We start from the raw sequence: 15,821 nt of genomic DNA, 5'->3' as shown, positions 1-15,821 counted from the left end.
CACGGATGCGCGCCGACCTTGGAGTCTCCAGACGCGGAGTGGAGGATTTTGCGCACTGAATTCAAGTCGAGCTGAAGAGAGCGCACAGCGAGCGGACTGCTGTCGATTTACTGCAGTCCTGTCACTCGGATCCGGGTTCACTTTGCTACTTGAATGCGCACCATCGTCATTTCATGAATACCAGTGGTCGGGAGAAGTATAGGGGGAATATAGTGTTCAGATTATTTCGGGTTGGCTTGATGCAATTTAGAGCAGTGTTGTTTCAGCTGAGCCAATGACTGTAGCCGTTCCACCTTGTTTGTAGAGAACTACAAGTGTCCCAGCTGCTCAGGGAGCATTCACTCAACATCCTGAAGACGAGACGTTTGTGAGGATTTTAGGACTCGTTCCCGAGAGTGGATTGAACAAGGGTGATTTCAACTAAGTGAGGTATTACATAAAAACGGTAAGGAAAAGTTTACATCTTCTTCTGAATATGCGATTCTAATGGACAATCTTTGAAGTCCTCCCACATTTAGCAAAGGGGGGTTTTGAAGTGATTTCACATCGTAAATGTTTCCACTTTTCTCGCAGGTGATCACAGCAATGCTTCAACAGCATGTGCGTCTGTCCCTCTCCAAATCTTCCAGAGAGGATTTAAGCACCGCTCATTTTGAATAAGTCGAGAAGTCATCGAAGATGAGAGCTCTGCCAACATTCCTGTTTATTTTCCTCCTGCACCAGGTGAGGTGTGAGATGATTGAATGAGAACATGTAATATATCTGTGACCACGAAGGTTTTAAAAAGAAACTTAGAGACAGTAAGTGGCTTTAATGTGCGATCTGCTTTTTAAAATTATGTTATTCCAGTATTATTATTGTAGGCCACCTACAAGACATTTATTGGTTTCACTCAAAGTTGTATATTCATATCGTATATTGTTTAAATTTATGTATTTTGCTGATTTGTCAGTTATTGTAGATCTGCATCATGTAGCTCAAGCAATGTAAGATTTATCTATCACCACATAATGCCAATGGCAGTTCCATAAATTCCTGACATCAGATTCTATTTGACACAGTCATCGGCAGTAGTAAATGTGTTGGTCGACATGAACACATGAAGTCTTACAGGGGAAGAACTTGTTTTGTGTTATTTGGCCATAGTTAATAAAATATAAAAATATTCTATTTTCATGATTCTATTTAAAAAAACATTTATTAAGTTAAAGGATATCTTGTCACCTTTACAGAAATGGTGATATATCATTTCTGCGGCATATGCTACAAACATATTTCAGAAACACAGCAAGGTGATTGGATTCAATTTTGCAGAACACTCATCAATAGCCATAATGTATTACAAAATGCAATTAATTTCCATAACAGCATCTAAATTAACTTATTGTTCACGTATCTGTAATTGCGAATTTTATAAGGAAACACTTAGATATCGAAAAAAATGGTTGTGCATGCCTCTGTACAATAATACCATTTAAATTACATTGAGAGTTAATGTGAGCAGACTGCTCATTATATCATAATGACCAATTCTGCAGTATTAGATTATATGCAGTAGTAATTGAGGAGTGGAGTTCATGTCGAAAAACAGTCACTGAATATTAAGAAACATTTATTGATGTGCCTGTTTGCAGAGTTTATAGTTGTTGTTGTTTTACCATCCGGGTGAGTTTTTACATGTTATATTATGGCCTTGGTGTCCCGTCTCTGTCACTTATGGCTTGACAAAATAACAAAAAAAACAATTGCCTATTCATTTATTCAGCTGCATCACATGGATATTTGTGGTTGGCAATCATTTTCATTTATTTTGCTTGCAGGCTTGAACAAGGTTTGACCTCTGTGCTGAACCCGCGACACCCGTGAGGTGTCTTTGCCGTATTATACAAATGTTAAGAAAAAACTGACAACTGAGAACAATAGGTGTACATTGCACACCCCACAGGTGCACTGTTCCTCTTTTATGACTTAAACAATGTGATGAAATCACAAGACCTTGTGAATACATGTGAAATGAATAGTATTTACCAGAGATTGGAATCTCTATGTAGCCTAAGTCTGTTATTATTGCAGGAATAAGCTCTCCAAAGGAAGATCAAAAGCTTTAGGGAAATATAAAGGTCTTTTCCCTCGCTTTCTTTTTTCACCGGCTGCTGATGGCTGTTGAATAAAGTGCGGGTTTTATCGTGGTCATCCTTGCTTTACGGACTCTTGCCGTGATCAGACCTGGACAGAAAATGCCATGTGATTGAAGAAGTTCTTCACATCTATCCTCAAAGAGGGCTTCTTTAAAGATAACTGTGCAGATGCAGCTGCAAAGTGCTGTCTGGCTGCTGTTGTAATCAGCCTTGTGCCTACTGGGAGCTCTGTCTCCAGAGAGAGAGAGACCGGCCGCATCCCTGGAGAGGCTCTCTTCATATGCCTCAGTGGCTTCCCTCCCAGCAGACCCACCACTGTCTGACTGGGGACATACTGGCCCTTATCAACATTCCCCGAACCTTCCAAAGGATAGAACATGTTTAAATACCAGGCTGACGCTCACTAAAGGCATACAATACGCACCAAACTTCTTGAGCCGCAAGCAACTTTTCTTCTTAGTGTGTCTGCTTTGTAGGATAGTTTACTCTGAGGACTGTAAGGACCAACCCATGGCACCACAGGATGCATCTCAAACATGTTCACTGTTTTAAGTCGAGGTTCAGTGTCTGAAGCAGCCTTTAGTCTCACATACTTGTGGCCGAATCATCCAAAACAAGAAACCGACACGCAAACATTCTTCTTTCTTTTCGTTTGCATCTCTCGTACACACTCGTACATGAAGACACCCAGAACACGAATCAAAGGGGGAAGATGTAACCCCGGCTCTAGCATCTGTGCCGTAGCCTAGGGACAAATAAGAGGGTCAAAGCCATCCCGGGAGAATCCATTCTTCCCCGTGACATCTGGTGCAGTTATCCTGTGCGCAATGACAGCAGAACAATGTAGATGGGGATAAAAAAACATACTTGAGAGCTCTGCTCTCTGCCATCTCCCTCTGTCCTGCCCTACAGATTGCATGCGGGGGAAAGTGGGGTTTCCAACGCTGCTCGGGATTAAGTGCGAGAAGACGCTGACAAAGTCTATTATGCCTTTATGTCTTATTGCCGCGGTGAGAGCTCTTTGGTCATGTTATGTCATGACAAAGCATCTACGGGGCCCGTGCCAAGAGGATCAGCGGTGGCGTTAAATGTATATCTACCTCCTCTGTTCCCATAAACGGCGCCCGGGGTCGGACTGAGCATGGGCTGGAACATAGCATCCTGATAGAAGAGTGTGACGCATTAAAGAGACAAAACTGAGCTGGTTACTCGTAAGCTGAACATGTCTTGTCCTCTGGATCCGCCACATGCTTGGAGTTCATCCCTGCAACTTTGATGTGCACTGATTTAAGGGATTACAAGTCATTTCCCAAAAGGATTGAGCATTCGTTTCAACAGTTACTTCTTTTATTAATCTCTTGGTTATTTATCTGGTCATCCATCCATGAAAGTGTAAAATCATTGGAACAAGAAAGTCAGAATGTGAAGTCGATTTGGGTCATTTTTAGCCGCTAATATTGTTGTAAAAACCTGCGAGAGGACTTTTATCCCGCCTGTGTTTTTCCTCTGCAGTGCTGAAGCGAAACAGTGAGGCTCTATTCAAAGTCAGAAGGGGCTCTGGCAAGGACAACAGTTTTATCCCCGTCTTTATAACAAAACACAAATTCTACATAAATTCCCCCTCCGAGGGCTCTTTAACCCTTTTCCCCTTCCTCGTGCTCAATTAGGTTTGGTTTTATTATTTATTTATTGTGTATTTAAAGGCAACTAACACTGGGAAGAGTAATAAAATGTACAGTGGGGGGGGGGGGGGGATTAGGAGCAGCTCTTTAATCTCACGCTTCTGATAATACTGCATGGGCTGATTGATTAGTTTTTCAGGAAGCTTATGTCAGAAAAACCTAATCCGTCTTTGGATTGTGCCAGCCTTGTAAGGTTTTCCGTGCTGCCACTTTATCATGGCGGCGAATTACAGAGCTGCTGGGCTGTGATAAGGTCCTCGTCTCTTTTACAGACCCCGCCGCCAAACCCCCTGCACCCCCCCTACCCCCACCCTTCCCTCTGGACAATAAAAAAAATTTGTGTTTATATTCTTCACATCCCTGCTCTGCCTGGTCCTCACATCCAACCTCTCCCAGGATTTGCCTTGTAAGAAAGTGAGAGAGAGAAAAAAAAGAGTTTAAGTCTTCAAAAACCCACCAGAAAAAAAATTGTGTGGGGGGGGAGAAAAATATGAGAGAAAATGGCAGGCAGGCCAGTCGAAATTTCTGTGGAAGTGATTAAACATGGATTGACAGCGTGAAAGGACCTTGTATGCATGCGGTGCCTTCCAGGAACCGCTTTAGGCCTTACATGGTGCTGATGTGTATCTGTGCTCATATTGGGGTCACAATCTTCCTAGCCAGAAGGCTTGACTAGATAATCCCTCATAAACAATATTGTCTGTGGCATTTGCAGTCCTCAGCCTGTATGTTGTCTCAGACCTCTGAAGGAAAGGTTGCCATTGCTGCGCGTTAAATCCCTCAAATGTATCTTGCAGGCACTACAGGTTGTATTGACTGCGTTGAGCCTTGCAAACTATGCCTTTTCCAATCATCAATCATAATTGTGTGTGCACTGGCAAAAAAATCGATGATAAAGGTCCTGAAATGGAAAGAAAGGAGTTCCAAATGATTGATAGGTGTGATGCAATTGCCCTTTGCATTGACAATAACCATAATCTGGCTCTTGGATGGACCATTAAAGACTTTACTCAAACAATTATGAGCAGCTTGATTACTCACCACTCGGCTTTTCTTATGATGTGAACGTTTTGGATGAAGTGACGTTCCGAGCAGCTCTCTTGAGTCGCACCCACTGTGTCGGCCGTGCAGGAAACATTATGTTTAATATGGTTTTGAGTTTTCCCATCTTGGTCCACAGCTATGAATTTTTATGGGCGATGTGCAGCCCGAGGCGGTGTTAGATCTGGAGGCTCCGCTACCTTATAGCATTGTCATTACCGCTCTGCAGGGTCGGAAACATCCAGCACTCTCTGAAGCGCAACCTCGCTGTTTAGCAACTCTTTTACTGCCTGCATCACTTTCCACTGCTGTGCTGCAACAAGACAAAAAGGTGGCGATCGGTTCAGATACAGCAGGTGGTTTGCCTGTATGATGGATGATATCTGAGGAATCGGGATGTCACTTTTTATTTTAACATATATCCAATATTTAAGTTGTTGCTTTACAGCCGTGAGTTCTGCCTTTATGTTTGAAATACCAGACTCAGGATCAGCTGCGTCATCACATCAAACCACGACTCTATAGGCACAGAAGCAAAGTTTCTGCCACTTCCCGAACACTTTGACATGTAAAGTTCTTAATTACCACCTTGTTTGGTACGTTGGAGCAGGCAATCATACTGCATGTCAGAGCTCGGGAAAATGATTGACCTATTTAATTAAAACTGTGTTGCTTTCCTGTAAAAGGCAAGGTGTGACAGCTTTAGAATAAGTACAATAAATCTCCTTTTTGATTATTCTCACTTTTACATTTCCTCCTCTGCCTCCAGGCTTTGAGGCCTTTCTTTTCAGCTCGTGATTTCCAGCCCTAACAAAGCACTGTCAGCTCCCCTCTGTCTTTGTATGTTTCTTGTGAAGTACCTGTCTTCAGAGCTACTCTGAGAGAAAAGGAAGTAGCGTCTTCCCCACTCTTGTTTCTTCTTCAAAGGGAGCCGTTTCTGTGAAATCTGCTTTGAGAACAGAAACATTTGCTCTGTCAAATTGAGTGGACGTATACGTTTGAGCCAATCAAGCGCAAACATTTCCGAATAAAACATTTGTATCATTTTGCGGCACGGATTTGAAGAGAGGAAAATTGAAGTTGTCACATGAATACAAAAAAAAAGCTCAGCGAGAGAAACATTTAGATTACGTCCTCCCGAGATGAGAGTGGAACGACTAAAACTGGAAAACGCTGAAGTGTTCATGTCGGAGTAGCGCTCCATGCCTCCTCGAGTATTACAAGCACGCTAGCATTGTTGTACAAAGTAGAAGGTGTTCAAAATTGGTCAAGAGAATGATAATTACACTGAGTCCGACGTACTCTGTGGTATTATCCTCCTGAATCCCTGCTATCAGATACACGGAGGTGGGCTGCAGGTGTCAGGAGCCAGAACAGGAGTTAGCGCTTTGACCATGTAAGGGGATTATGAAAGTGATGATGCGTTGAAAGGTAACGCCTGCCCAAGAGTGAAGTGTTCAGGGCTTTGCTGCTGTCACATGTGGCAGGTGCAAAGATAACACAAGTATCCAGATTACCTGAAGGCTCTCGTCCCATAGCCTCTCCTCGCCCCCCCCTCCTTTTTTTTTCTATAGTGGGATCTTTGCTAACGCTTTCTGAACACCTGTCATCATCGCTGCATTTAAATTGACTCGCTAAAAATCGAATAACGATGGTCTTCTGCAGCTTATTCAAAAAAGGAGGCATGTCATTGTAAATTGCGACCAGAAATGCATTTTGCTTTTTATTGACTTCAATTGAAGGAAAGCACTGGATACACAGTAAATATTCACAAAATGAAATAGCTTGATTAAAACTTTTCTAAGTTCTATTTTAGCTTAGGTTTCTTGCTTTAGCTGCAAAACAGCAGGGGAATCTACATTTACTCTTTGCCTCTGTATTTCCATTTTTATGGGAAAATCTTAGCCAACTGCATTTATTTGTCAGCAATAACTCCTAAATATTAAAGCCTTGAATACAAGTAAGTTTGTCTGATATGCACAGCTACAAATTAAACTTCCAACCCTTGCCCAGGTACAACAATAAATATTCAAACAAATAAAATCCTGCCTATATGTTAATGCTTCAGTAAAATTAACCCATACAATAGAATACTATAATGCCCACAGGGTCCATTTTGTTACTTTTACTTAAGATGCTTTACTTTACTATTTACTTCATTACATTTTTCTGGTCGTGTCTTTTCAAAACAAACGTCACAGGAAGTTAAGGTTAGGCTTGAAAACCAGTTAGGTTTAGGAAAAGAGCGTAGTTGACATTAACTTCACTGACTAACAACTCACATCATTAGAGAGTCACGTGATAGCGACTCACCTGACTCGCGTGACTAACGACACCAACGACTCACGCCTCGAAATGTCAACATTTACTTTCCATTTTGCACAAGACACGAACAGCGGCCTCCTAGATGTATGTCCTGTGTCCCGCCCATCCTGTGTGGACTGTCGTGCTCTTTAGACTACGTTGGTTGCCTTGATGCACTAAGAATGACACAAGTGGGTTTGCATTGGTTAATTAGTTGAAAGGCCGGTGCATCGGTATCAGGCGCCGAGGGGGTCTCGACCAACCGTCTTCATTTGACGAGTTGGGAGTGAGAGCATGCCGTGCTGGCTGTGTCTCAAAAATAGAGTTTCAGTTTCAGTTAACAGTTTTAGCTTCCCATAGGCTTAATACTGCGTTAGAGACCCTTTCAATCCTGATAAGCATACAATGGAGAAACCACTATAAGCATGTGAATGGTCAAATGTAGAACTTCATTTATAACATTCACAGGTTGGCAAAGCTATCGACAGCCTCAACACAGAAACTCTGGCATTGGTATCAGCCTTCAAAAATTATTTTACATTCACAAAAGAAAAAAAAGGCTGCAGCATTTTATTTTGAACACAAATATGACAAAACTCGTCCCAAGGGCTTGTAGCAATGACACTATATTGAACCACTTCAATCACTTTACACAAAGGATGTCATGGCTTCCTTGCAAAATAGCATTTGTGATTTCTGTTGCAAATAGTTTTAGCTGAAAGAGTAGTTGCTATGTTGCACGCATTAGACAGACCGCTTTGAGCGCTCTCGGTATGAAAGCTATAACAGGAGATGCTGACACTCCAACATATGACAGCGAGGTCGGAGCTAAATGTGATATAATTTCCTGCAATTTGTTCCATTTATTAGCACACTGAAACACATTTCTACAAGTCTGTCTTGGCAGCTTCCACACTGCAGGAGAGGTAATTGTGTCTGATTTGTGCAGTTTAGTGTTGTGCTTCCTGGAACAAAATGCGCTCTGATGATACCAAATGATTCACTGCGAGGACTCGTGCTAACACTACAACAAATCAAAGTCCGTCAGTGTCCAAAGAAGATGAGGTGAGGTACGCTTTCAGTCAGTGTCAACTGCTAGAAGGAGAGGATTGTGAGACTGAGCAAGAATATAGAAAAACACTGACACTATAAACATGACTAATAACTCACAACGTAGGATTTATGATAGCCACAGGAGGGTTATGTTACGTGCTGTAATTTATGCTAATCATAGGATGTGAGCAGCTCCGAGTGACATGAGCAGTCAGATAATATGTTGCCACAACAGGCTCCAAAACATAGTTAATTTGAGTTTAATATATGAGGTGCACAGGCATTATAACTTTAGGAGCTCCATTTGTTGATCTTGAATTGTGTCAGAATACAACAGGACTTCATCTCCATTAAAAACTCAAGTGGTCTGAATATTTAAAATGTATTGGAGTAGATTGAGCTTAATTTGCTCACTAAGCATTTAATGTTTCTGTTCAAATGTCTCCTTGTGTTTTGCCCTTTGTGTTTAGTTTCGTTGTTTGTCTGCCTGCTGGGCCAGCAGTAGAACAACGTTTGTTGGTTGCTGGTGTTTTCTGTTTCTTTGCTCTTGCCATTAGATCATCTTGGCGACAGTTCTCATTACACATTTAATGTAAATCCACAGTTGCACAATTATTCAGTGTGTGGTTACAGATCAAAGTTTGATAATTTCACGCTCTGATAATGGACTCCTCACTACCTGAGTGTCTTGATAGCGCGAGCACATTCGTTACAGATTCGTTTTATAACAATGTGATGCACGCTCTTCGGGCTTTTCTGTCAACAGTAAGAGATGGAATTGATGTACTATGGCGATACAGCAATGACGATACTGCTGTTATTACAGTAATGACAACATCAGCATCACTTTCCTTTGGGCTTGCCGTTCCCTCTCCTCTCACCATCAACACTTGTACAAAATATGAGGTGTTGACAGGATGAGTTTTAAGGCCTTTGAAGGTCCATCGCCTTTGCATGAACACATAAATACATAGTATGTTATATATTATGTATTCTATCGAAAAATGTAATGAAAAAAGAAATACATCTCACCCTTATTAGGCTCCAAATGTAATACATACATTAGATACATGGTTGCTCTTAATATTCACCACTAATTATCTGATGAATTCAGCCACAGATTCAATATTGGATCTCCAACATCTTAAGCAGGAGTGTTAAGTGTTAAGCTGTGGTCTGTCTCATTCTCACAAAGGTCAGGTGGTAATGGCCTAAATGATTATACTGGAAGGGAGTAGATATGCTACATGCACACACACACACACACACACTAACCGTAGCCTGCTGTGATTGGTAAGGTGCCCCCGGTGTGGATTTTCTGTTGCGATCCACCACAGTACAGAAGCACCTGTCATGTGTTTCCCTGGACAGCCCTCTGATTAAAAGTGATGGCTCTGGAGCGTGAGGCTGTTCCAGCGATCAGAGCACCAATCTATTCTTCAGCAGCGTGTAGACTTTGGGCTCTGGACTGCCTAAGCGCCTCCAGGGCCTTCTCTCCTGGAACCAGGTCTGGGTGTGAATCATTACAAATGATATGCCCTGCAACATCAGGCGGAAGATGGCTGGGGAAGGACGCAGGGGCAGGGGGTTGCAGGTTGAGAATGGTTTTAATGCGAGTGGTGCCGCTTGTCATGTTGGATGCTAGAAAGCAAGAGGCTGCGGTCAATCCGGGGTCTTATAGCAGCAGCGGCGGGGCAGATCTAGTACGGCAGGTGTTGCGTTGGTTGCAACACTGCTGGGAAAGTATTACTGAAGGGCACTGGTGAAGCCGGTGTAATTTCTGTGGGGACGTCCAGATTTTTACTACGTAGAAGCGCATCGAGTTAATGAAGCTTCAGACACCGAAAATTAGCAAAGAAATAAATTGCACCACCAAAGTGAGGTCAATTTGCACGGATAAATCCATGAAGAACGGCGGAGTGAATCATTGGAACAGCTCTGCTTGCACTGATGAGCAGGTTAATTGCCCATTTTGTTTATTGTGAGGAAGATGCCTGAAACCAATTTCCCCCAGACGCATATCCCAACCTTATGAGCTGGAAAAAGATCAACTCTGGAAAAGATTATTTTAACTGACTGATACAAGGAACTTGGTAACGAGGATGACGCAAAGGCTCTCGTCAAGAAAGCAGATCCCAGTTCCTGAACGGGGGGGCCACATTGTCATGCCAGGTATAGAGAGATACCATCGTCGGCATGGAAACAACGCTGCAGCCTTGCCCGCGGCCCAGAACCCTTCACAGCCGAGCACAATGTCGCCGGCTGCTTACTGCAAATGCATTTTAATGGCGTCTCTTCAGATGATCCGGAAGCCAGATGTCACTGGCTTCTTAATAACTTTCCAGAGGCTAGTTCTAGTCACTGTGGCAATTACCTTTATGTCAGGCCTCTAAAAGATATGTCTACCCACGGGACAAGCAGGCAGCCAGCACCATAATGCTCATTACAGATGAACGTCGAGGCTGATTCATCTTGACTCAATAGCCCGCTGCTGCCCAGACCACTGTCAGTTTATAAGTTCCACTCATACCTCTGGATAGTATTGATTGACACAACATTGAATGAAATGTACAGTACAAGTGGCTTAACAAGGGAGCCTTTACAAATGATCGTTGAACTATACTCGGGACATTTGTGCACAAAAATAGCAATAAAAACATGAAAATTGAGCAGCAAATAAAAGTCAGTTTTACACCGATACATAAGTGGAAATACAACATGTTCATGAAAAGAAGAAGACAATATAATCTTAAAGGAGAATCAGAGGCCATACCACCCAACTGCAAGTTATTGTTACTCATCAGACATAAATGCTGATACCAATAAATCTGTGATGATTTGACACAGCCCCGCTATCATATCTATCAGTATATGTGGCCTGATCTAATATTGACAGCACCAACACAGGACCAGACCAAAACTAGAGTCTTTTTTATATTTGATGTTTTAGGTTAGGCCTGCCTTAAACATCTGCTGGCCAAAAAATAAACAAGACAGCTTAAATCTTGGATTGTGTGTCCAAGATCTCCTGGTTTGCTCATTAGTCCAAAAATATTCACTTCCTTTAACTGAAGGTGTAAAATTGGCCGAGGAAAATCTGTGCTCCTGAGATTAGTGTGGAAATGACATCACAGCACTCTACCTGTCAGTGGTGATGCAAAAATGATGATGAATAAATATAAAGAAATAAATAACATCAAACATCCGCCATTAGCACCTTCAGAATATAGAAAATAAAACCTATGTCAGCCATACCTAACTATCTTTGGTTATACAAGGTGGATATCTACTAAAATGACTGACATCATTTATAGGTCCCACCTTTATGTTTACTGCTGTGTCCCTACTCTTTTACAGGCCACATATACCTTTGCCTGCTGTGGTATATGGATGTAATATCTCTGGTTGGGAGTGTAAAGTTTGTGCACCTCTCTGGGTGTTTGCTCAGAAACGTACAGGAAGAGGAAGAAGCTAAACCACACCGACAGATATCCGCAGCGTTTGCCACCAGTCACTTTGCCGAGTGCTGTTTGAAATGAGGTCTGGTGTTTTCAGCTCCATAAGTCTGCAGTTATTATCAGAATAATGTCTTGTTTCAAGTCGCCCCGAAACGCCTCCAGCACAGCATCGCCGATTAAGAAATCTTAATTAAGCTTTTGTAGATTCTCCTTCATCAGACCTTGCCGCTTTTTTGCTTTTTTTGCTTGGCGTACAAAAACTCTAAATTCCTTTAGTCTGTTTTTAAGAGACTCCACTTCTGCGTAAATGAACGAGGTGTGCTAGTGTGTGTGTGTGTGTGTGTGTGTGCAGGGAGACAGAAACCAAAGCCTATGTGTCAGTGCGAGCTTTTAAGTTCCCAGTGCTTCATCTCTCTCGGGGCACATAAGTATTAGATATCCCTCTGCTGATCCCCTTGTTGTCACAGCAATTTCCCCAGTTGCTCATCATGCTTAAACTCCTCTCTCGTTTCCATTATAAGCATCCTATACAAAGCTCACCTGAGATTTACACTGAAAGACAAAATTTGGTTTCACCTCTTAAGCTGCACAGCATGACACCCAATATGTAATGGATATAACAGCTCGGGTTGGTGGGGAGACGAGTGTTGCAACCGCCTTGTTCACAGCAGTGAAGAAATGCTCCTGTTGGGAGCCCGCAGTCCCACCGACTGTATGTCTGTTATTGTGACGCTGTAAGAGTCAAATCAAATCAAGAGCTGAGCTCGCATGAGGTCTTACTAAGTGGCGGCATCAGTGAGGGAATATTGCCACTGGAATTGGTTGATTAAATGACTGTGGAGGTGATGAGCTACACTGAGGGACATTCTTACAGTGTTGCCTCGTTCATCCATGTTTACGGGGAGCAAGTGTCTTAATTAAGCATTGTGAGGGCTGATAGATGGGTCAGGCTCACTCTCCGTGGGAGATACATTGATTGCACATTACATATCCAGATGGTCGAGCCATTACGCCCTGATTGCTAGTACATTAAGGTATTACTCCGGTCTGGGACATACCGGTAAGCAGTCCAGTAAAGAAAAGCTCTAATTATAAGGTCCACAGTTGCGCAACATTATATGCACGTAGCCCTTTTTACATGTCGAACAGAAAGCTTTTATAGGAATGCGAGTGTGACAAAAACAAATTGTAGCAGACAGACCTAGTTTGTTGGCATTGTACACATGTGCCTCAGTTAGGCTTAAAGCAAAATTATAATTAGTCTGGAAGTAGTGTGCAGCCGCGCAGTGAGAATTCAAACAGCCGCTGCTCAGTGCTTTCAACATCTGCTTCTCTCAGTGATCCCTACAACGGGGCCTGGGGAAAGCCGGCACTACTAATTACTAATAAAACTAGCTAAGCTTATTGCCGTGAATTATTTAAGCTTTATCTGAAGTGGACCAGGAACTGCTCCTGAAGCTAAAAGGCTTTTTGGGCGCAAGGAAGGGATCACAGTTCATTGCTGCATCTGGATTAGCACTCAGCACGTGCTTTACCGTAGCCTGTGTTGTTGTTGGGAACCATTACAAGCTCAAGTTCATATGCGTGGGCCATCTAAGAATAGCACCGCCGATGCGAAACCCGCTCACAGTCCAGGGGATTTGCATTGTCATGTAATCCGACAAGTCGTCCTAAAATATTCGAAGCTTGATGTAAATATGAGCCAAACGGAAGTTTAGCGCCTCATCCTAAATGATTCCCTTGTACTGGTGTGCGTTTCTTTGATTTGATGAGATTGTTGGTGCTACCAGTGTGGATTCTTGATTCATGCATTACAGTTACGGTACTAGTAATGCCATTTTAGTGTGCTTAACTACTGGAACTGCAATAGTTGTTACAAAACTGATGTTACAAAACTGACAAGTGAGGCTCATTGTGCATAATCTGTTGTTTAAACGTTGTTTAATGTGCCGTAGATTGTGAAGATCTCAATCTTCAAATTTACCCCGTAGACATGATTATCATTCTTGATCATCTAACTCTCTGCAAGAAAGTAAATAAGCGTTTTTCCTTTGTAAAGATTGCGTTGTTTATAATATTCTGTATTTAGTAGGAAAAAAAATTTGTATTTGTGTTAGAAGCAGTTATAAACATTGGTACTATCTATGTTCAGATGCATTTTGATAAGCAGTTGAATTCTGTTTTTGTCATTACTGAGTGAAGTGAGTAATGACATTTTATGCCATTTGTCCCTGCACCTCCTGGTAGACAGGAATCTAAAGGACTGACACTGCCCATGTAACCACATTTGACAATGAGTGAATTACAACAGTGAATTTAAGCTTTTTTTTGCTTTGGTTTAAGATACGGCAATATATATTATTGTGCCAAAGAAATCTTATTTTCTTTTCAACAAAAAAGCCATTTTCCCAAGGAGTGAGCACTCCTCCTGTCTTATTGAAGTGCCTGCATCTGTTTGAAGCTGTTGTTAAGCTTTCATTTACCAAACAAAATGTTTCCCAAGGGTACCTTTGCTGTAGTTCAGCACTTCCTAAAGTAAATCTTAACATGTGTGACAAACGGGTGGCTCCATGCTCATTGTGGGATGTTTTTTTTTGGCTTTCCCTTTTTCGCGCTGAAGTGCTGTTTTCTTTATCCTTAGTGCTGAACTGCTGCAGCTCAATCAACACAGATCAGCTGTCAATCAGTGTTGAATTCCCTTGGATTTTCTATGATATGTCTGACCTGTAAAATGTATCACTTTTTCAAAAAGGTATGATGTCACTTAATGCTGTTTTTCTGTCTACCTTTGCTGTGCTTTTCTGAAGGTCACATGCAGGAAAGAGCACGGAGGAGCCACAGAGCTCATCGAGTGGGGCGACAGTGATAACGAACAGAAGATTTCTCCCGAGGGGGCCAGTCCACGGATCCTCAACCCCCTGCGTTTATTTGCCAGGGGGTCCCCCGGGTTCAAGAGCAACATGAGGGAAATTACATATTTACAGAACATGGAGGACTTTTGGGACTGGTTATCTAACCAGACAGATGCTCAGGGTGCACAGGCCAGAACTAAACGCAGGCCCATCGTCAAGACTGGCAAGTTCAAAAAGATGTTCGGCTGGGGAGACTTCCACTCCAACATCAAGACCGTTAAACTCAACCTGCTGATCACGGGGAAGATCGTGGACCACGGGAACGGCACTTTCAGCGTTTACTTCCGCCACAACTCCACGGGCCTGGGCAACGTGTCGGTCAGCCTGGTGCCGCCCTCCAAGGTGGTGGAGTTTGAGATCGCCCAGCAGTCCACGCTGGAGACCAAAGACACCAAATCGTTCAACTGTCGCATCGAGTACGAGAAGACGGACCGCAACAAGAAGACTGCACTGTGCAGCTTCGACCCGTCCAAGGTGTGCTATCAGGAGCAGACGCAGAGCCATGTGTCCTGGCTGTGCTCGAAACCCTTCAAAGTCATATGCATCTATATTGCCTTTTACAGTGTCGACTATAAACTGGTGCAGAAGGTATGCCCTGACTACAACTATCATAGTGACACGCCCTATTCCTCCACAGGATGATCTGGCTTTTAGTATGCGTCTACCTACTGTCTAATCTTCAAATAATGTAAATGTCGACTTCTAAGCTCCTTGTCCCGCAACACCTAAGTACCTGAGACACGTTGCAGGAAGTGCTATTTATAATGGGACACACTCTGGAGGGATTTGATGCATTGTTAAAAAAAAAGTCAAATGTATATGTAGTACACTTGACAGTTAGGTGTCCAGGGACTTGGTTTTTGGGGTTGACTTGGGATTCAGAGCTAGCTACCAACCCTGTGTGACTCCTCCCTATCACAGCGGCACATGTTCTCCGTAAACCACCGGTATAATTAGCATGTTGTCCAGATGTTTTGTTCAAGGCTAGACCACAGGCAAGGAGCCTCCCAGTTGGGAGTGCAGAGCTGGCTTCTGTGCCAGTGCTACATTGATGCCAACATTGTCAAACAGTTTCCTCACCTCATTTAATTAAACAGTTGAAATATGGCAAGACTTTAAATCATGTTAATAATTACAGTACAGAGACATTTGAATTGTTATTCAATAGAACGTTGAATTAGAGATTTCACATTTGAAACATTGCTACATTTTGACTGATTAGTGAGCAAATTC

The 15,821-nt window shown here is 42.6% G+C and overlaps 1 protein-coding gene across 1 annotated transcript; it reads left to right on the top strand.

Annotated features, from left to right (window-relative positions):
* Nucleotides 1–350: 350 nt before the first annotated feature.
* nxph2a (neurexophilin 2a) lies at nt 351–15,230 on the top strand (the record flags this gene model as incomplete). Its single annotated transcript, XM_079276895.1, has 3 exons — nt 351–445; nt 574–723; nt 14,484–15,230. Exons 2-3 carry the CDS (start codon nt 679–681, stop codon nt 15,228–15,230), a joined length of 792 nt encoding a protein of 263 aa, XP_079133021.1. The 5' UTR covers nt 351–445; nt 574–678.
* Nucleotides 15,231–15,821: the final 591 nt, after the last annotated feature.

Source organism: Melanostigma gelatinosum (assembly GCF_949748355.1).
Source record: "Melanostigma gelatinosum genome assembly, chromosome: 10".
NCBI classification, from domain to species: Eukaryota; Metazoa; Chordata; class Actinopteri; order Perciformes; family Zoarcidae; genus Melanostigma; species Melanostigma gelatinosum.
Note: the sequence above shows the minus strand (reverse complement) of the source record. Positions and strands in the feature narration are given on the sequence as shown.